Source organism: Daucus carota, chromosome 8 (genome assembly GCF_001625215.2).
Source record: "Daucus carota subsp. sativus chromosome 8, DH1 v3.0, whole genome shotgun sequence".
Taxonomy (NCBI): domain Eukaryota; kingdom Viridiplantae; phylum Streptophyta; class Magnoliopsida; order Apiales; family Apiaceae; genus Daucus; species Daucus carota.
Genome location: NC_030388.2, coordinates 5791124 through 5812769, shown reverse-complemented (window position 1 = coordinate 5812769; position 21646 = coordinate 5791124). Strand labels below are relative to the sequence as shown.

Here is a 21646-nt window from a genome sequence, read left to right as displayed (position 1 = left end):
TTAAGATGTGAAATTGAAATGAAAAAAAAAAAAAGCAAACAAATATATATTTGAATTAAGAAACGGAGGCGGGTAGAGAGCTTACCAGCTCCAGCGAGAGAGATTTAATTGGAGAATTGATCCTTTCCTAGCGGCAATGTAACGCTTAAAGTAAATCGAATTAAAAACGAAAAGATAGGGCAGAGAGATTACAGGTTTGGCGAGAGAGATGGGTTTAACCAGAGAACTAATCCTTTCCTAGTGGCGTTGTAATGCTTGAAACCATCGAGAGAAAGGGGAACGTTAATGACAGAGGAAAACTTTAAAATCATTCAATTTGTAAATGGGTTAAAACTGGGTCATCCGAATGAAATTCGGGTTAAAAATGTGAAAGAGTTGGGTAAAACTTTTTATCCATTGATAAAAGTTGGTTATTTTGAGAGCCTTCACTAGCACTCATTGAGATTATATTGATATTGATATGGCATGTAACTAGTATCATTTGCAATTTGTGATGAAACTTTCTTAAATTCAGGATCTATTAATCTCTATGGTACCACTATACGATTGAATTTTGTCAATGACACCTTTGTTCCTATATGTTATAACCCTGTACATTTGATTTTTCACATATAATACCCATGTTAGACAAAACATAATAGAATTGATTTAGGATTGTAAAATAAATGATATGTTTTTTATTTTTTTTTAAAAATACATGAAATAGACCTTCAGATAATGTTAACGGAGTTAAAGTGAGTGAGATGTACTTAAACTTAATTACATATGTTTTTATATCTCACTCATTTTTACTCTTATTTACCTGGTTTTTCACTCATTTGGACGTAATTTTACATGATTTAAAAGTCTATTTCATGTATTATTTTACAAAGATATAAAATTTACAGTTTATTTTATAATATGAAATCAAATCTATTATATTTTACTTAACATAAAGATATTATATGTCAAAACCAAATATACAAGGCTACCGCATATAAAAGCAAAAAAATATAATGATACTATCGACAAAATCCAATTATCCAGTAGTACCACATATAATATACAATTATTTTTTCAGGTATAAATCGATACCGGACAAATAAAATGTGGGTCCAAATCGAATATGAGCTAATATTATATCTTTTGTTTTCAAGCCGGATAATTTATGATTCATCGAATTCGTGTCAAATATGATCCATTTACATCAAGTATCATTTTCATTCCAATTATTCAGAAAATTATTTAATAAATCTAAAATAAACATAATACTATGAAAATATAATAATTATGAATATAAAATTATATAATTTATTAAATATATAATTATAATTAATGCATTATAGTGGTTAAGAAATAATATTTAATAAAAACCAAATTAATATAAAATATTAAGAAATTATAAAATAACTATTTACCCACGAATCATACATTTTAGTGAAATATAAGAGATAACGCATAGTTATGGCCCTAGCCGAAGTGATTTGGCGGACTAGACATCAAATTTTTTTTTTTAAAATATGACGTATTGTTAAGTTAGGGTGGAACCCAAAATTTGGTACAACAAACCATAAATCCTTACCGACCAAGCTTATCAACCCAAACTAGACGCCATTAAAGTTAGAGCTGTAAACGAGTCGAACTATTCGCGAACAAGCTCGACTCGTTTAAAACTCGACTTGACTCGAACATCTGTGTGGTTGAATCTTCAAGAAATATTTTAAAAACCTTTTTAATATTAATTATTTTTTTAAAAAAAATCAAATTTTGGCGAACGGCTCGACTCGACTCGAACTCGATTCGACTCGAATTGTTTGCGACCAGCTCGAACTCGACTCGGTTCTTAACGAACTCGAGTTCGAACAACAAAAAATATCGTTTTTCTTATCGATCAAGCTCGACTCGTTTAGCAAAACTCGAACTCGAACTCGACTCGCAAAAACTCGACTCGACTCCGTTAATTTACGGCCTTAATTTAAAGTAGATTGATTAATTTTATTGAAAACAATTAAGAGAGGATAGCTAATTTAAGTCCAAGCATGAGCCCAATTGCTTCTTCAACAAAAACCCAACGTGTATTGGGCTTCTCAATCTCCCTGTCCCCCTGATCATCTATCAATCAGAATATTCAAAGCCGAAGAAAATAAAAGCAACGTCTCACTGAATCAAACCCCATTTCTTCACGACCAAAACAACGAAAAAGCAGAAACACAAAAAGATGAGCGATCAGATTGCAAAAGGCGTAGAATTCGAGAAGAAAGCCGAGAAGAAGCTCACTGGCTGGGGCTTGTTCGGCTCTAAACACGAAGACGCCGCCGAGCTCTTCGAAAAAGCAGCTAATTGCTTCAAACTCGCCAAGTCATGTACTTCTCTTTTCATTTTTTAATCAATTTATTCGTATTATTCTGTTTTTGTATGATTGATTGTTGATCTGAATGAATTTGGTGAATTTTGTGTCGAGATCGAATGTTTGTGTAGGATTTTTCGAGTTTTTAGGTGTGGTGGTTTATAGTTAGGTAGTGGAGTTCGGTTTTGGTAGGGAATTGTTTTGGCTTAATTTATTGAAAATGTAGATGAGCTGGCATTTTCGAAGGCTCTACTAGTTAGGGGAAGACATTGGATATGTGATGTGTGACCTCGTGGCAGAAACTTGAACTGATTTAGAATTGTTTCAAAGTGATAAGGTTTACGGGGATAATTAGTTTCGATACATTGTAAGGTATCATTTGGGAACACGAGAGTTGTATTGTCTTGTTTTATGTCGATGATTTTCATGTGGTAAAACTCAGTATTGGAGGAAAGATTACAAAAATATTTAACTTATTGGCATTCTCGAAGTTTGGAGCTTGATGAGAAAATGTTAGGTAATTATAATGTTTTCTTCATATCAATGATGTTAAATTAAAAGATTTACTTAAGGTATAGTTAATATAATTGTGGATTAGTCTATTCCGTCGTCACACATTTACTCTTTGCCTTGCTTGCATTGAATTATTCCCTATTTTTGTTATTCTAGATCAGTAGAAGTTATGTTTGTTATAAGTGATTAAAGCCTTGTTACTTGTTAGGGAACTATCGACATAACAACGGGGTTAACAATTTTTGCACTGTGCAGAGTATTGCTGTCAATCTTAACTGTACACTGACTGCTGCATTGGTTATATTTTAGCCTTAACTCGTAAACATTAAAAATCTTTTCCTAAAATGCTCAGTGGCAGTTTATTAAGAAATATTGGTTTAGAACACGAATTTATCATGGTAGAATGTGTCTGCTGGATATGGTTTTTACATCATTCATTATTAAAATGTTAATAAGTTGTGTCCTAGTTCCCGTACTAACAATTATTATGATAAACTTGGTTGAGAAATTATTGTTAGTTGTGTATTTCCGAACTTTGAAATCACTTAAAACTTGGTTGAGAAATTGTGTATGTTTTGTGATTCATTCTTACTTTCTTCTCTCTTTTGTTTTTGGCTTTTTTTGGCAATTAGTTAAAGAGAGGAGTTAGTTCTTATTTATGGAAAGAAGCTATAAATGCTAGTGTTCAATTTAAAGTTTTAAATCATACATTATTAAAATGTTAATTAGTTGTGTCCTAGTTCCTGTACTAACCGTAATAAATATACCAATTCAGGTACTTTGGGTCATTTAAAGTTTTGTTTCTTACACGGTTATTACCTAACATCACTTTTGAACTTCGAAATTCACTGAAACTTCTTTACATGATGTTTGTTGTTTTCACAGGGGATCAAGCCGGAGCTGTGTATGTGAAGTTGGCACAGTGTCATATAAAGGTATGTTTTTTATATCTTCTTACTTTATAGAGGTGACTCTTCTTCCTGGAATTATTTTTACCAGTTTTTTTAAGACCTGTCTGTACCTGGCAATTTTGTGCTTTTAGCTGGATAGCAAACATGAAGCTGCTGGTTCATATGCCGATGCTGCGCATAGTTATAAGAAGACTAATACCAAAGGTATTAAGCTGTGAAGCATTTGTGTGATTTTACTGCTAGACTGCACACTTTCAGCTATTATATTTTACTTCCAAAATGTAATAATATAAGTTAACAATTTAGTTTTAGTTTAACTAGTTACATAAATTTGCACATCATTTACTCATTAAATTTGTTTACAAAGTTTTAATTCTTAGTTAAAATGTGTAAAGTTTCTTGTTCTCTCGTTAAGTAAATGAGCAATCCATTGTCACTTGTCCTTGATATCTACTACTTTAAAAAAATATCAGTTAGCTGCTAGCCTTGAGAGGAAGTGACGTCAAATAGCTCCTTGGGCCTTGGGTGTCTATAGTGCCTTTGGTTTTTGCTGGTAATAAAGAGTATTTCCAAAAGCCAATTTCGTAACCTTTTAAAGTTAACTGTAGAAAGTCATGTTCCTTATGTTGTCAAATAACTTGGCATTCTCCCCCCTCCCTCCCTCCCTCCCTCCCTCCCTCCCTCCCTCCCTCCCTCTACTCACACACACACACACACACACACACACACACACACTATCTTATTAAAGTTAAACAGGCAAAAGTTTGGTTGCAGGTTTGTAATCCGGCACAGGGCATTATAACCATTGGATCACTTAAATCAAATTCATTAGAATCTTTCGACTAAATTTCCATACTTCACTATGATGCTACTAAAGGTCTAGGGTTCAAATCCCGTCACAACCTATTAAAATAAATTATTAATTTAAACAGATATAGGAAAATTGTTAACTATTATATGAATCTAAAGTTGAATCCACCCGTACATCGCACAGGTTATAGACTTTAACTATTAAAAATCACCCGTGCATCGCACGTGTTATAGGCTAGTGTGTGTGTGTTGTGTGTGAGAGAGTGTGTGTGTGTGTGTGTGTGTGTATGAATATATGTGTATGTGTGGGTTTTTTCTAACATTTAGAGGCACTGCAGAAGCCATAAATTGTCTAGAACAAGCAGTAAATCTATTTATGGAGATCGGAAGGCTCAGCATGTCAGCAAGATATTATAAGGTATCATCTAGATTGCATTACAATTTTATGCCTTTAAATTGGAAGGATCATTGTAGTTTCAGCTCTTTTAGTCTTAATATGACTTAAATTCTTTTCTTTGTGTAATTATTTTATATTTAAAATGTAGCAGTCATATGTTACATATAATTGGTACGAAGTAATATGATTTACTTTGGGCATCCTAAAACCATAAGGTTTTTGGAGACATTTTTATTGAACATGGTATCTTCAAATTTATATTTCACTTATTTGTTTAATTTTTTTTTTTGGAATAGTTTGGACTATAATATTGTATTTATTTTATTCAGCCTAGAAAATTATAGTTACATAATTAAAGAATCTTTATATATGAACTATTAGGTATAAGCTCATTTTATAATCATTTCCTTGTAAACAAAATGACCCTTTAGTAAGCATTTGTCTCTGATATATATTTATAGTTGCAGAACCTCCACAGCTAGTTCTAGGTTGCCACACTGTTTCATCTGTAGTACATACACAAGGTTTTTCTTTTCAAAAATAATTAACTCCTGTGATTTTGAAAGAACGATAACCATTTACTGTAATTACTACAGTTTTGGTTTTTAATGTACTGAAATTTACAATGCCACCAAAAAAAGCGACAATTTATTCTGCTGGATTTTACTGCAAGCGAGCGTTATGCATAAATACAAGGTTATGCCTCTACCATTTATCTTGGATCATCATCTGCCATAAATTACAGGGTATACTTTTAAAAAAACCAACTCCGAATCAGTAATTGTTATGTTTTGGTTGATACAGGGTAGCAACGCTAATTATTTTTATCTGGAATGAGATTTTGCTTTTCAGAAATGTTTTAGGACGTCTCTTTAATTAATCTTTGTTTTGATGGTGCACATACAATTTCTTCTGGGAGTTTTTACTTTCCAGCAATTTCTTTTAGGTTGCTTAGTAACGACTCTTAACTTTTTAAAGCTTTTCTGCTAGTTTTACTTCCCAGGGTACGGCTCATATTGTTTCTTATGAGGTTATTTCATGTAAAATATCAGAGTTGTATACTGATGCTTATACTGTGATGCAGTTGTATCTTTTTGATGAAATTACACCAATTAATAAATGTATCACCTACTTATATGATGCATGCGGTACCCGCAGGAAATTGCTGAATTATGTGAGCAGGAAGAAAACTTGGAGCAGGCTATGCATTTCTATGATAAAGCAGCTGATCTTTTTCAAAGTGAAGATGTATCATCTTCTGCAAACCAGTGCAAACAGAAGATTGCTCAGTTTGCTGCTCAGCTTGAGCAGTAAGTTTGTTAATAATTTTTTTGGCACATAGATTTTCAACTACTGCAATATGCAGATATTCTTTCCTGCTGCATTGTGTATAAAGGTTTAAAGAACTTCTTCTCTGTGTGGTTTGGAAAGGAGTAATCTTTTTTTGAATGTGTTAAAGTTGGTAAAACGTTTGTTAATAGGCATCTATTAATATACTTTCCAAAAACTACAGCTACCAGAGAGCAATCGACATATACGAGGACATAGCACGGCAGTCACTAAACAATAACTTGTTGAAGTATGGAGTTAGAGGTCATCTTCTTAATGCTGGCATTTGCCAGCTTTGTAAAAAGGATGTTGTTGCAATTACCAATGCTTTGGACCGATATCAGGTTCAGTCTCCTTGTTGGCAAGTTAATTGACGTCTTATATGTAGCAGGCCTAGATATTGAGTATGGTTGTCTTTTTTTTTTTTCAGGAACTGGATCCTACTTTCTCAGGAACACGAGAATATAAGTTGCTTGCGGTATGTTAGGATATCACAGTTCATCTAATTTTTCTTTAGATTGTCCATCCCCTCCAGCAAGCTCTGTGTGCCCACTTGAAAGTTATAACATTTAATTTGCATTATCAAGCATCAAAAATCCAATCTGATGGTGTTATTTGTTATTGCAATTTTTTTTCTGTACCAGAGTCAACTGTTATCGTCTTCTCTGATTGTTAAACGTCTTGTTGTGGTCGGCCAAGTAAACTTATCTTTATCATGTTGGATGTCTTTATTGGTACAGGATTTGGCGGGTGCAGTAGATGAAGTAGATGTCGCGAAGTTTACTGATGCAGTCAAGGAATTTGATAGCATGACTAAACTGGTATGTCAAGCCTTTATTTTGTGCTCATATAAGATTATCATATTTAGATTAGTTGTTGGTGATTTTATATAGAATGTGTTGAGTGCATGACACACGTTGCTAGGGATGGCCAAAAATTCCGATCCGCTGGATACCTGATTGTATTTTCCAAACCCGGAATTTTGGATTTGGATTTTATTTTAAATCCTAATAAATGTGGATTTTAAGTATACTGAATTGATACCTCGACCCGAAATTCGAAACCTGGTTCAAATTCAATCCTTATGAAACCCGTCTTATATATACAACATTGTATCCTGTCTTATATGTACAACATTGTATTTTGTAATTTGTTTATAGGCAAAAGTTCAATGGAGTACGTTACATGGAGTACTAGTTGGAGACCGTATATGTCCCGCAACATATTCAACACATAAAAATATTACAAAATTTCTTATATGGAGTGCTGCTAGAATATATAATATATAGGGTCATTGCTCAAAGAAGAACACCCTTAGAAACATTTTTTGCAAAATATAAGAACATATTGTAGGGCATATGGCCATATGGGTCTTCAATTAGTACTCCGTATAGTCCATAGAATTCAACTCAATTTTTATATATAAGACAAACATGTATGCATATTTATTTTATTATTTCACTATTAATATATTATATAAATAAGAGTAAATTGCATTTTGATGGCCTGTACTATAATTTTTTTGCACGGTAATGGCAGATATTTAAAAGTCCGCATTTGTGTGGCTGAAGAAATGAATTTTAAGTACTTGAATGGCTCCGCTCTCTCTCCGTTATAAATCTTCTAACAGACGTTTGGTTTACTGAAATAAAATATAAATCAAAGGTTAAAGCTGTCATTTAACAAGCTAACATATGTATAAGTGTATATACGCACTCCATCTGTTCGCCCATGCATAAATATTATTAGTGAGGCCAATCTTCTCTCTCAGCTCAACAACCTTCCTTGTTGTAGTTGCCGAAACTTGATGCGATTCATCAAAAGATTTAGCTTTGCTCACTGCTCCTGTTTGGAGCAGATGTCTTTTCGCTACCATGGCTTTCACTACATTTTGATCCATGTAATAGATGTATAAATGTAATAGATCCATGTAATAGATGTAAGTGCCTTCAAGAAATACATGCTGCTGAAATAGATGTATAAATGTTAATAAAAAGGAAACAAGGTTAACTTACAGAAACGACAAAACATTAACCATCTCTTGTAGAGTAATAGATGAAAACAAAATATAAGCGCACACACATTTTCACTACTTTCATCTTCTATCTTCCATGTAAGCAGGTTCCAGATTTTAAACTCATCTTTGGCATGTCCCCAATTGGTTATACAGTCCAAAATTATAGCACCGTGAAACAAATCAAAACATCTGAACAATAAGTTATCAAATGTATTCTGGAGACAAACAAAAGGTGGCATCATGTCTGATGAATATCAAGTTGAGAAGTCATAATATGAGGAAGTTTTGTTTGAGCTGCGTTTAGAAAACTGTACAAACAACTCTCAGCAAAAGTACGATTTAACAGTGCCAATGAAACAGGAGTACACAAAAGAATGATATGTTAGCCCTAATTATTGTTTCCACTAGACTTTTCCAATATGCCTGGGTGGTTTGGCATAAGACTTCCTAAACTAGAGAAATCTAACGTCCAGCGGTTTACTGAAAATATATAACAAAAAATTAATAGATATTTTTGACTCAAATTCTATTCTTTTTGTAAACATTATGCCTGATGCGGAGTTTACAATGCAGTTTTTATGGAGTTGAGTTTTTTGCAGACTTTACATAGGCATGTAGCTGACATATTCATTCAAACATAAAATAAATTTTAAAGTAAATCATTGCTTTAACACAACAGAAAATAAAACAAGCGTCTGGATCCTTCATCAGAGTAGTTTTTGTCCTGACCAGCAGCCTGATCAAAATCACAAGATTGGTTTTGTAGCATAACTTTTTTTGCAAAATTTTTAGATTCTTTTCTACATCTGGATTTAGTGAACATTTGAATGTCGTTCATTCGGTCAGATCATTCTATACTTTCATTTTTTAGAAAAACATGAATATAATTTACTCTTTCCAATTCATAATTTATCTTCAGTTTTCCATCCTCCTGCCTAGTAAAACATATCATTGTTTTGTGTACTCAAGCAGATGAAGTATACATGTATACACACACAAACATAAACCTTCTAAAATAAGTTCCCAAAATACCCTTCATTCCGTTAACGCCGTGTAGACGGATTGTGCGGATCCCTTTAACTGCTTAAAAATCATTTCTTCAGCCATACAAATGCTGACTTTTAAATGTCGGCCATGAATGTGCAAAAAAATTATAGTAGAGGCCATCAAAGTGCAATTTAGTCTATAAATAATTAATTATCAAAATTAAGTAGCACTCAAATTATACAAAAAAAGTCAAATACATAAGTTCACCATACTTGAGTCACAGAAATCATCTTATTATTAACATTAATTTCTAAAATATCACAATTATTCAGCAAATATTAAAATATCAAAAATATGTAGTATAAATATAATTAATTAGCAAACTTATGAAGTAGCAGTCAAATTATACAAAAAAAAGGACATATACACATGTTCACCATACTTAATTCACATAAAGCATCTTATTATTAACATTAATTCCAAAAAATCAAAATCAGAAACCAATTCAAAATAAGTCAGCACAGTACTTCAATATATACATACACGCATTTATATACATAGTACATACATAACATACACATATCTATACAAAATGAATTGAGATGTAAGTTATTACATACACACATACAAATCGCTACATATCCAGAAGATAGAACTGAGATGGCGAGAAGGCACTGGTGAGCACTGAAGATCCCTTTTTCCCTTTTGATTGATTGAGAAATACAGCTACCCCTCCTGTATCCCCCATGAATTTCGACTGGAAAACACGGTGATGCACCGGGTAGTGCACTCACCCGTCGCACCCGATGTAGAGGTGGCAATTTGGATCAACAAATCTGGATAGCCAGACCAATCCAATCCAATATTGGTTTTTGGTTCACCAAAATATCACAGATTATTACATGGATTGGATTGGTTTCTAATCACAGATATATGTTCAAATACGGCTCAAACTGTGACAACCATTATAGTATCCAAATTATTGGACTTTTTGATAACTGTTGTGAAGAGTTAACCCCTGCAAGTTTGTGGCAGTGAGGCGTTGGTCGTTGCAAGTTCTAAGTTGAATGTTAGATTCTCTCAGCTATTTGATGTACATGTATGTTATGAGTTGGAATTGATTTACAGTATTATCCATATAATGTGTGTTTTCTTACATGGTATGATATGGATAGACATATAATTGATCAATATAATAAGATTGAGTAGGTTTGTATTGAATAGATATGAATATAAGTCGGATGCCGCTGGTATATAATTATCGTATTATAAAAATGACTTTGATGATCAATTAACTGAATATTATAATAGCAATGAAATAAATATTAATCTTCAATAAATTTATCAAAAATAAAACTACAGAATAGCTTGATCATTGTTTCTAAGATTAAACTGTGCATCTTAATTCTTACTTCTTTTTTTTTCTCACGTTAAAAAAAATTATATTTAACTTGTCAATAATGATGAAAAAACTGGATTTGCTTCCGCAGGATGCTTGGAAGACAACCCTCCTGTTGAGAGTGAAGGAATCGCTCAAGGCCAGGGAAGAAGAAGATGAGGATGAAGATCTTACTTAATTATGTGTGTGATTGATAATGCACGATACTGCAATTTTTAACGATTACTATCGCCATATTTACCTTCTTATGGTTATTGATGTACATCGCACAATTATGTCCACTTTGGTGTGAATCAGTGAGAGTGATGTTATTTTGTTCTGAGTTTTTTTTAGCTTTGCACAAAGATGATAAAAGAAAAAAAAACACAATTGTAGAACAGGACTCAGTCATGTCTCATCACTTCTTTACATGGAAGATTAGGGATGGGGGCAAGTCTGCGTTGATTTCTAATGCTTTTGTTGGCAATCTGAGTTTGAGTATGCCAAACAAGCAAGTCGTGTGTACCTAAAACATTAAATATTGTGAATTGAATTTGAATATTTGAATGTAATAAGTATTACAAAAACAATTTTTTGTTTACTTTTTAATGCAAAATAGAGATGTGATATTCTTAATATCCAACTTTTTTTGTTATAACTAGCGTTTTACCTGTGCTAAATTCGGTTACTTTATAAAATAAAAATAAATTTGTATATTTATAAATTCAAGTATATATTATTTTGATATCATTTATATAATTTTATTACATAATATAGATATAATTTAAGAAAAATAATATTATTTTTTAAATACTCTGAATTTGATCAAGAACATGGAATGCAATCCATGTTCCCGGTTTCGGACTTAAAATCTGAATTATCTCGGTTCAGTTTCATACTGATTCCTGAATTTGCACCGATGCTTAGCTAAACTACAATACGAAATATTGAAAAATAGCAAGAGAATAATAAACATATAAAATCATATTATTGTCAACGATTATGTAATACATATGTATATTTTTTTATAGTCTATATGAGGGCTGGGGATGCAGTTAGAGAATGGGGACGGGAGCGGGGCAAGTAATTTCAGGGCCACAAATTTTTTCAATTTCCCGTATTGAATAAAGTAATATAAGATTAAGGTCTATCACATCGGGTGGATGCGTCACCTAATATAAGTCATTATTATTATTATTATTATTATTATTATATATAATTTAATTACTTTGTACGCATAAATTCATTTATTCCCGCATAATTAGTCTTTGTATCCATATTTTAGAAAATTTGTATGCACTTAACTTATTTATAAAATAATATAAATTATTAAATTCAATGGAGAATGCCGTAAAAGCATAAATTTGTAAAGTTTCATTAAGACCATGCATCTCGATAATACATGTTAATATTTTAACAACAGCAACAAAAGGAAACTATTATTTTGCCATCAAGTAAATAAAAAGCTCATTCTAATCTGTAGTGTGTGGAGACTAGGGGTGTAATCGAGCCGAGCCGAGTCGAACATTACCAGGCTCGGCTCGAACTCGACTAAAAAGTTCAAGGCTCGAGCTCGAGTTCGACTGAGCTTTTAATTTCAAGTTCGAAACTCGGCTCGTAAACCGTTCGATAGGCTCGAGTTCGGCTCGAAAGCTCGAATCGACTTACCAAATATTGACAAAAACTCAAACTATGATCGGTTCGACTCGAGTTCGATTCGATTAAATATATAAATTATAAATAAAATATTAAATATATTTGTAAAAATATATTTATAATAAAAAATTAAAAATAATAGAGGCTCGATAAGGCTCGCGATCCTTACGAGCTGAGTAATTTGAAGCTCGAGCTCGGCTCTGTAAAACATCCAAATAGCTCGAGCTCGGCTCGATTATTACATTATCAAATTTGAATATTTTACGACTCGAGCTCGAGTAGCTCACGAACAGTTTGGTTTGTTTACACCCCTAGTGGAGAGTCGCATAATTTTAAAAAAAATGACCACTGATTGGTTCTAAAATAATTCTCTTTTCTGATTGGTTAACTGCTTAATGTGGTAGAAGGAAAATTTAAAAATGAATATGATTGGTCTAAAATTTAGAATGACCTCTATTGATCTTAAAATTATTCCTTTTGTCTGATTGGTTAACTATAGTGTGGTAGGCTCAGGCATTATAATAAAGGATTACTTTTATTTTGATACAATATCCTTATCTGTGTTAATTTACTTTTACACAATACAACAATACAAGATGTATCAAAATGATACTTCTGTGTAGTAGTTTAAATAACTAGTGAATTATGCCCGCGTTTCGCGTGCGGGTAAATTATTAAAATTTTCATTAATATAATGTCGGAAAATAAATTTAACCAATATTAATATTCTATTTTTAATCTTTATTTAGCTGTCTTATGTGTATTTACAGGTACTGCATCATCAAAAAAATTAATTATTTGGGATTTATGGATTAGAATTTATGCTAACAAAATACAGTGAAAGTAATATTTGTATCTGAATTATACTTATTAATTTATTAAGTTTTATATATTACAGCATTTTTTTAAAATTCTAGATTCTTGGTTATCAAACATTAAGTTATATCGGCATAAAATTTTAAATTTAATTGATTGATTCTAACAATTATATCTCAAAATTTAACAATATTATCTTACAATTCTTAATTTTCATATAATTGTTGATTTATATAATTAATTAAATTTCAAAATAAAAATTTAGAATTCAACCACTCATATAACACGATTTTATGAAAATTGAAATTTAATGCTAACAAAATATTTTTTAAAATTCCCTATATTATATGGAATTCAAGATATTAAAGTAAAAATTTAGAATTCAACCACTCATGTAACACGATTATATGATTATGTTATGGCCGAATTTGGCTACATAGTTAGGACAAAGGGCGCGCTCTTCTCGGAATGATTCCGAGGGCGCGGCCCTAGAATGCGGAGTTGTCTTGAATGCGGGCATTTGGTGGAACAGGAGAATGAAGGCTTAGGGCGCGCCCTCCGGGGTCGCGTCCACGAGTAAATATTATGTGTGAGGATGAGTGAGTCTCGATGACGACCCTTCCGAGGGATACGAAGACCTACCCTTCCGAGGGATATGAAGACTAGTGCCAGGCTCATCTGGAAGTTATCAGGCTCATCTGGTAGTTCCCGGGTTACGACCGGGCGTGATCTATAATCCCCAATCCTGCTATCTGCCGGGTTGTCCTCGTGCGGGGGCTTGGGGTGATCATGGTTGTAGAAGGCCCTCAGGGGTGACATGAAGGCCGATCATATGTCTGGGTCCTGTATTCTGGTGAGTTTGCCCTCATTGGGGGACTGAGACGATCGTGTAATTTGGCTCCTCAATGGTCTTACCTTTTAGTGAGAACCTTCACTAGGGGGTAAGGACGCGTCCCTACACCTCAAGGAATGGGTCACGGCTCTATCCGATGTCTCCTCCATGCTACGAAAAGTAGCGGTTAGTGTCATCTCTCGTAGTGGGGATGATGCTGTATCCGTGATGTACTTGGACTAGGAGTCTTAGGTAGTTGGCCTCAAGGCTTAATTCTAACTGGAGTAGAACTCTAAGTGATAAGTCACCGGCTTAAGGTTGGTCTTATCCCCAAGAGGCCTAGTCTTGATCAAACTAGGATTCTTGGTTCAATAGAACTACGTATGGCTTGATCCCCTATAAATATAGGGGTACGTAGGCACATTAGGGGATGATGAGTTGAGAGCACGTGAGACCAACTCAAAACCCTAATCTCAGCCACCCCTAAAAACACACAACCACCGCACTCCGGCGACCAAAACCACCGTCCCAGATCTTGATTCCGGCCATGAACCTCATCTTTGTTGATTACCAAATTCCTCCATCAACAGATTATCTTATTATCTTCAACTTTTAAAGTAAATGAAAATGTAAAATTAATGTTATATAAAAAACGACTATATTTGTAACTCCAAAATACTTCTAAAATTTGTTAAGATTTTTCTGATAAAAACAACTATAGATACTCATCAATTTACCCAATGAGATGAAAATGATTTGTATATTGAAGGGTTTAATATACAACCATGGATCCAAAAGTTTGACAAAGATGGATATACCAAAAATAACTTTCTTTGAGAATGTACACTACTATTATGCTCCGGTTTTGCGGGCACAGCCTGGCTTTGATGTTGAAATACATAAGGTTGCACTTGCTGTTTAACATAAGGGGAAGCAGCCACCTGTATCTGTGGCCTTTGGAACATGTTCATCATATTCTGATAGTGTAGTGGAAAAACTGTTGATGTTAACCAGCTGGAATTTCACCTTCTTGTGACTTGAATCAGAATGCAGGTTATTATGTGCAAGAGGAGGGAAGCTAGGAAGAGTTTGGACTCCTGACTACTGACCTTGTTGGTATTTGCAACTACATAAAGGTAAAAACAACGTCAATTTAAAAAAATATTTCATTCCCATCAAGAAAATCTATATAAGTATATGACAAAATGCAACAAACCATTTGTGGGGTTACAACTTCTAGTATCACTTGCGCCTGCAAGCAGAATCAAGCTCATATCATGAATGTAGCCTAACCATTCACAATGACAATATTTTAAGTTCTAAGTTTTCCCATAGTGTTTTAAGTTTTAGTTTTCCCATAGTGTGATAATGCAATGAGTGACACTATAACTTCTAAGGTAGGAATCCTCCTGTGGAATATCTGATAGTTCTTGCACGCAAACTTTATCTTTAGGAAGTCTGCCTGTGGGAGTCAGTCTGCGCACTGCGCGATATAATAGATAAGTCATCAAATTATTTCTTAACAGGCTAGGATGAAGCAGTAAAAGCATTGCGCGCATGCCAAATTTATTTCTGCACTTTCCTGACATGGCTAGATAGTGATGCATCCAATAATACACGTCTGCATGAATGTCATTTGTTCATTGTGGTATCACTGCATCGACTTCTTACATTAGTTTGTTCTCTATTTGCAGATACTTATATCAAATTTATGATATGCAGTAGTCACTCAATGACATGTACTATTTAACGAACTCATGCGACAGGGACATGTAGAGTAGGGACATATATAAACCTGCGTTGGTTATGAAAACCTCCTTAACATAACAAAGGAAGTAGGTACATGACAAATAAAGTAAGCGTTGTTGTGTAGGTACATTCTTTGTTTACAAGATTTTAAGCATACTGTAGTTTCTATAACCTGCATGTGCATTATTTTACATTTGTATATCCCATCTATCAACAAAACACACTTGCAGTTATTGAAGCTCATATGGGAGTCACTACTCTGAATCATACACATCCTTAAAAAATACCATTTTAGATAGCTAACTACTATTCTCGCCACTATTCAGTTACATATACAGTGACTATTCTACTCTGAACGTTATGAGCTAATTACTGTTGTAGTTTAAATCCAGCTGAACTTTGGCTGATAAAATTTCAAATTTGAATGACAGATAAGTGGCAATCAATAATATGTATCAAGCTTCATCTGTATCATGCTCTTCCGAAGCGTATCATTCATAATATTCACAGGATTGCAGGCATGGAGGATCATTCGTGAATCGAGAGTCTTCGCTTCTAATCTCGATCGTGATCTAATAAGACAATCGCTTGACACGCTTTACTGACGGGTTATTCTCACTCATCCTATCAAAGTAGTGGATTCTCAGTGGGTATGTATTTCCCGTTTATGGGAGTTGTATAATATGTTGGAAATATAAACAATACTGCGCTGATTAACTGATGGATCTACTCATGCTCCTCACTAATGTTTTGAAATCATTATGTTCACAGCTCGTAGACGTGGGTCAGAGGGTTCCGATAATACAGATAATGGAGGTTTGTTATCGCTTTGGCATGGTTCATGCGTTTGTACTGTATTTTTTCTTTTTGTTTCGTTTTAATCTTCATGCTGTTTGGTCCAGAACGTCGTGCTCATCGCAATGCTCTCCTTCACCAGCGGGTTGCAAATATGCAGAAACATGGTACTCGACTTCCAATTTTATATATCTAACAATGATGTCATTCACTGTTGAATACTAAAAACCTGCTTAAACAATTATGTGTTCAATTGTACGCCATGTTCTTGCAGCCAGACCCGCTGAAGACAAAAATCAGGTAGGAGAATGGTATAATGTTAGGTCCTGAAACGATTGTAGAAGGGGGGGTTGAATACAATCGTCACTAAAAATCGCGGCGGAATAATCTGATTTGAATTAAACTTGTTAATCAGATTTTAATTAATTAATATAACAATGTTTTAAGTCGTTATATAATTAATAAGGTTCGTTTTAATGTCCACTAAAGTTCGTAGAATAAATTCGACAGGATGTATTCTAACTTAGTGATTAAAACAACCGAGTGATCAAAGCACAGAAAACTGTGGATATAACAATTGCAAGTTACAGACAACTTGAAAGCTTTTACAATGCAATGAACACTTGAAAATGAAGAAGTGAAGCCATATTTATAGGCAAGCACTTTGAACTAGGTATGACATTGAAAGGAATGACTTTTAAGCTTAGGAATGACATTACAAAGGAAGATATGACATTGTTACACAAAGCCATGCCCTAAAACAAGAAAGGAATGACATAAACAAGTAATGTCATACTGCATAGGCACGGTATGACATTCTATACTTGGCCACTAAGTCATTCGGTATGACTTACAACTCCAAAGCCATTTAGAACACTTCGGTATGACATTGTTAAGTCATTATAACTCAAGTCATACACACAAACGACAATCCCTGTAATCAGGACACGGTATGACATTAATATGTCATACCAGTGTACACCATATGCAAGCAAACGGTATGACATTCTAATGTCATACCAGATGAAGTCTGTTGAGAGCAAACGGTATGACTTATCAAGCGAAAGTCATACCGAATGATTTACTCATACAAACAGCCACGGTATGACATATTAACATATGTCTGAGAATGCCTGCTCAATTGACACGGTATGACATTCTCTGAGAATGTCATACCGAGCTAATTAAGCATAAAAACAGTTGATTTAATATATATAAATATTAGATAATTACCCACTTAATTATATTAAATATATAAATTCATAAATTAAATTAATTCGAAGGTGAATCAATTTAATAAATAAATTATATAGTCAATTTAATTATTATGATTAGTGAGATAATTAAATAAATACTTATAATATTGTATATCTTCATCTGCAGAGACTTCAGGCTTGATTAAACTTTGTAGATCTTTGTCTTGATCGAACGGCCACTTGTAGTTGATGCAGAATACTTAATTAGAGTAGCTGACACACAAATGTACTGTCTGGTTCATCTGTATCTAGCTGAATTAAATATTCTTTATCAAATAAACATTCGAAACGAGGCTTGTTCGTCGATTCTTTGTCTTCGTAGTTCTTCTTCATTAGTAACAATAGTATGGAATCTTCTGAATAAATAAAGTATTAAAACTTTATACCTTCTGGACTTCTGGACGTGCTACAAAAGATTATTTGTACACTGAGGCTTGAACATATTAATGAACTTCTTCCAGTGGTGTGCAGCAGCATCCTGAAATTCTTCAGACATATAATTTCAATAAATCACTTGACATTCTTCGTACGGATTCCTTCAACAGTACTTGCTATTTACCTTGCTTTCTTATCAGAGTTGAGTTGGTACCTCTTTAATTACAAATAGGCTAAACATATGCCTTTCAATCTCCCCCTATTTGTTTGTTAATATAACATGCAAATTATCGAGAGGATAACTCAACTAACTGATAAGACAAAGGATTAAACATGAATAGTAAATAGCAAAAAGTTCCTGGTATTTCATTAAACATTCACCAGAATTCAAAAGATTACATTAGATTACAAAAGGATGTTCTTACTGAACATATATTACAAATCCCTAAAGAATCTAAAGATCAACTTCTCCTTCTTCGATATCAGAAGTGTGAAGAATAGGAGTTGATGGTTCTTCCCTGGTTGGCACTTCAGATGTAGTGGATTCACCACGCTTCATTCGTTCCTTTGCCAGAGCCAGTTGATGTAGCACTTCCAAATCCACAGGGTCTTCGCGGAAGTCTGATGGCTGAGATTTTGTAACATTTTTCATCCTTCGAAAGTATTGAGCAACATTCTTTCGAGTGCAGTAAGCAAGAATCACATCATCAGCATCAGACTTAGCTTTAGAAGCAAAGCCCTTGGTTCTTAAAAGAGTGGAGGCAAGAGCAAGTTGTTTAGCTGGATACTTTGGCAAGGCTTCTTCGTTGAGATAGACAGTGCTGAAGATCTCCTTGTGAACGAACTTAACACAGTAAGGATTCCTGACAACCTGAGGACTGTTGAATACAGCTTGTTCCAGCAGTTTGTCACGAAGAAGTTCATTCAGGTTGGAGCTGCGCTTTACCTTATTCCGAAGCACCCAGAGCTCAGATACAGAGAATGATTTCAGAGATTCGACAGATAGTCTGAAAGAACCATTCCTCTGTGTATAGACAATTAGCTCCCATTGCTCTAGCAAATTGTTGACCCCCACAGTCACATAATTTAATTCCAAAGCAAAGGCATGCATAAAGACATCCTCGTCAGGGTTTACCTCTCTAAGATCATAGATCAGAGATAAGAACTTGTTGTCGTCGAAAGGCTCCCTTTGAGGTCCATTAATGATTCTTCTTGCAATGTCCCAGCTTTTTCCTTCTTTCCTCCTTATATCAAGATTCTTCTGCTTGATTGCAGCATCATAGATTTTCTGTTTCTCGATCTTGATTTGTTCTTCTGTGATCAACTTGTCCTCTAGAAGTTTTTGGAAATCACGAAGCTTACGCTTCCTAGCTTCATTTTCAGCTTTGAACTTCCGGACATTCTCCTCATGTTCTAGGTCAACAGGTTCTTCATCCTGAAACAAATAACCCTCATCAAATTTACCTTCTTCTTCTTCTGCTTGACGATAGGTAGCATCGAAGATGTCATCATCATCCATATCCTGTGGATAGTCATCATAACTATCAGAATTGAAAACATTGTCGGACTGATGTAACGGTTCTTTGCCTTTAGACTTATGAGTTTCCTTGTCAGGGGCAGATCCAGAAGTGGTATTATCCTTGTTGCTTTGATTTGAGCTATTGCCTCTATCATCCCTGTCACCTTTGTCTCTATTCTCCCCCTTAGTTGAGGGATCCTCTCCGGAGGGTTGATCATCAGACTTGTTGGAGTTTCTGAGGAGTTGATCTAACTTGCTGTCGATGGTCTCAAATTTGGACATGTAAAGCTCATGATTAGACCTCATTTCAACAGCCAAGTCATGGATTTCCTCTTTAAGCTCATCCCTGTAAGAACTGGATGGCCTCTCCTCAGTTTTCTGTTGCAGGGTCACCAACTATGCACCCTTGAGCTTCTCGTTCTCAGCAATCATTCTGGCAAGCTCAGCTCTTAGCTTTGCCATTTGTTCCTCAAACAGAGCAGGGTTAGTGTGTGCGCTCACCTCACGTACACTCAAAGCTGTTTCACTAGCCTCACGTGCATGTGTATCGCTCGGTGTTTGCCTTACATCACTCTTTTCAGTCACTCTTCCTGCTGTACCTGTATATACTACCAATGTCCCCTGAGATGGGTTCAAAGGTAGTGGAGGAACAAATTGTCCTCCGGACGCCTGTGAGGGCAGATTAACTTGCACGCTGCCAAGTTCCGCCTGATCAGAAAAGAAAGGGAGATCAGCAAAGTTTTCATAACTAATACATTGATTTTGAAAATCTGTGCACTCAGTAAACATAGTAACCTGTGTATCTGTTTGGGCTGGCACTAGCGTGAGTGCTAGCGCAGTGCTTGACTCTGTACAAGTTACCGCGGCCGGACGGTCAATTTCAATGGCCACATCCTGTAGAGAGAATGGGTCCAGAGACTGTTTATCTGCCATTTCAAAATCTGAGCCTTGTTGGGAAGGCACAGATGAGGCTACAGTTGTCTCCAAGGTTTCCACCCTTTGCTTCTTTGAGGGAGACAGAGCTGTGGGTTTATTCATTAAACTACTCGAACTCCGTTTCCTCGCAACTTTACGAACAGGTTGCATTGAAGTGTTGGTTGATGTGTTTGGAGAAACGAGAGTTTGTTGAAGAGAATCTTCAGCTAGGTTATGAACCTGTGTGTTGTCAGGTTCATTGCTGGTAGGCTGGAAAACAAAATCAAGGTCACAAACAAAATCACAACCATAATCTGACGTATCAACATTAAAATTAGATGATAAGTTAGAAAGTACCTGAGCAACCTGTAGGTCCTGACGGAAGGACTGCAGCTCTGGGTTGATAGGAGAGTCAGAGGGTAGGGGTTGTGAGGTAGATTGTGTTTGTGGGATGATTTGGGATTGTGTTTGGTGTGGGAGAGGTTCAGATGAAGATGGTTGATGCTCGAAGAGATCATAATCCAAAGTTTGATCTTCAAATGAAGGGTTAGATTGTTCTGTTTGATGGATGGGGGAGTGATATGATGATTGGTTGGATGAGTGGTGTGAAGATTGTGCTTCTTGGGATTGTTGAGGTGAATGCTGCTGTTGTTGTTGTTGTAGAAGATGTTGTTGATGTTGAAGTTGTTGTTGATGGTGTTGTGTAGGTTGTTGAGTCTGCAGGGGTTGAGGTTCTTGAGGTTGCTGCTGCTGCTGCTGAGGTAGTTGAGGTTGAGGTGGATGAGCCACTTGAAGTTGATACGGTTGAAGAGGAGCATTGAACATTTGGAGCATGTGAGGAGTGGTGATTAGTGGAACATTGACAAATTTATTCTTGTTATCCAACTGAGTCATAAGTTTGGTGCAGGCACGAGGAACTTGTGCCACAGGAGAGTTGGAGTAGTGTTCCTTCTCAGCGTCAGTCATCTTGTCATTCAGAAACAGCATAATAAACCTTGGATAGAAACAGGACACCTTTGCGTTCTGTTCAACAGATCTGTTCCTAAGGGGCCCTAACTTGGAAAG

The 21646-nt window shown here is 34.8% G+C and overlaps 1 protein-coding gene and 1 long non-coding RNA gene across 2 annotated transcripts; both read left to right on the top strand.

Annotated features, from left to right (window-relative positions):
* Nucleotides 1–2039: 2039 nt before the first annotated feature.
* LOC108200127 (alpha-soluble NSF attachment protein) lies at nt 2040–11011 on the top strand. The gene is made up of 9 exons (XM_017368206.2): nt 2040–2342; nt 3725–3774; nt 3882–3954; nt 4899–4978; nt 6116–6267; nt 6471–6630; nt 6717–6764; nt 7027–7107; nt 10781–11011. The coding sequence occupies exons 1-9, from the start codon at nt 2198–2200 to the stop codon at nt 10865–10867; spliced, it is 876 nt and encodes a 291-aa protein (XP_017223695.1). The 5' UTR covers nt 2040–2197; the 3' UTR covers nt 10868–11011.
* Nucleotides 11012–16485: 5474 nt separating this feature from the next.
* Nucleotides 16486–16835, top strand: LOC135148305 (uncharacterized). Its single transcript, XR_010286345.1, has 3 exons — nt 16486–16537; nt 16624–16683; nt 16791–16835. It is a non-coding gene; the product is annotated as an uncharacterized LOC135148305 (long non-coding RNA).
* The last annotated feature ends 4811 nt before the right edge of the window (nt 16836–21646 follow it).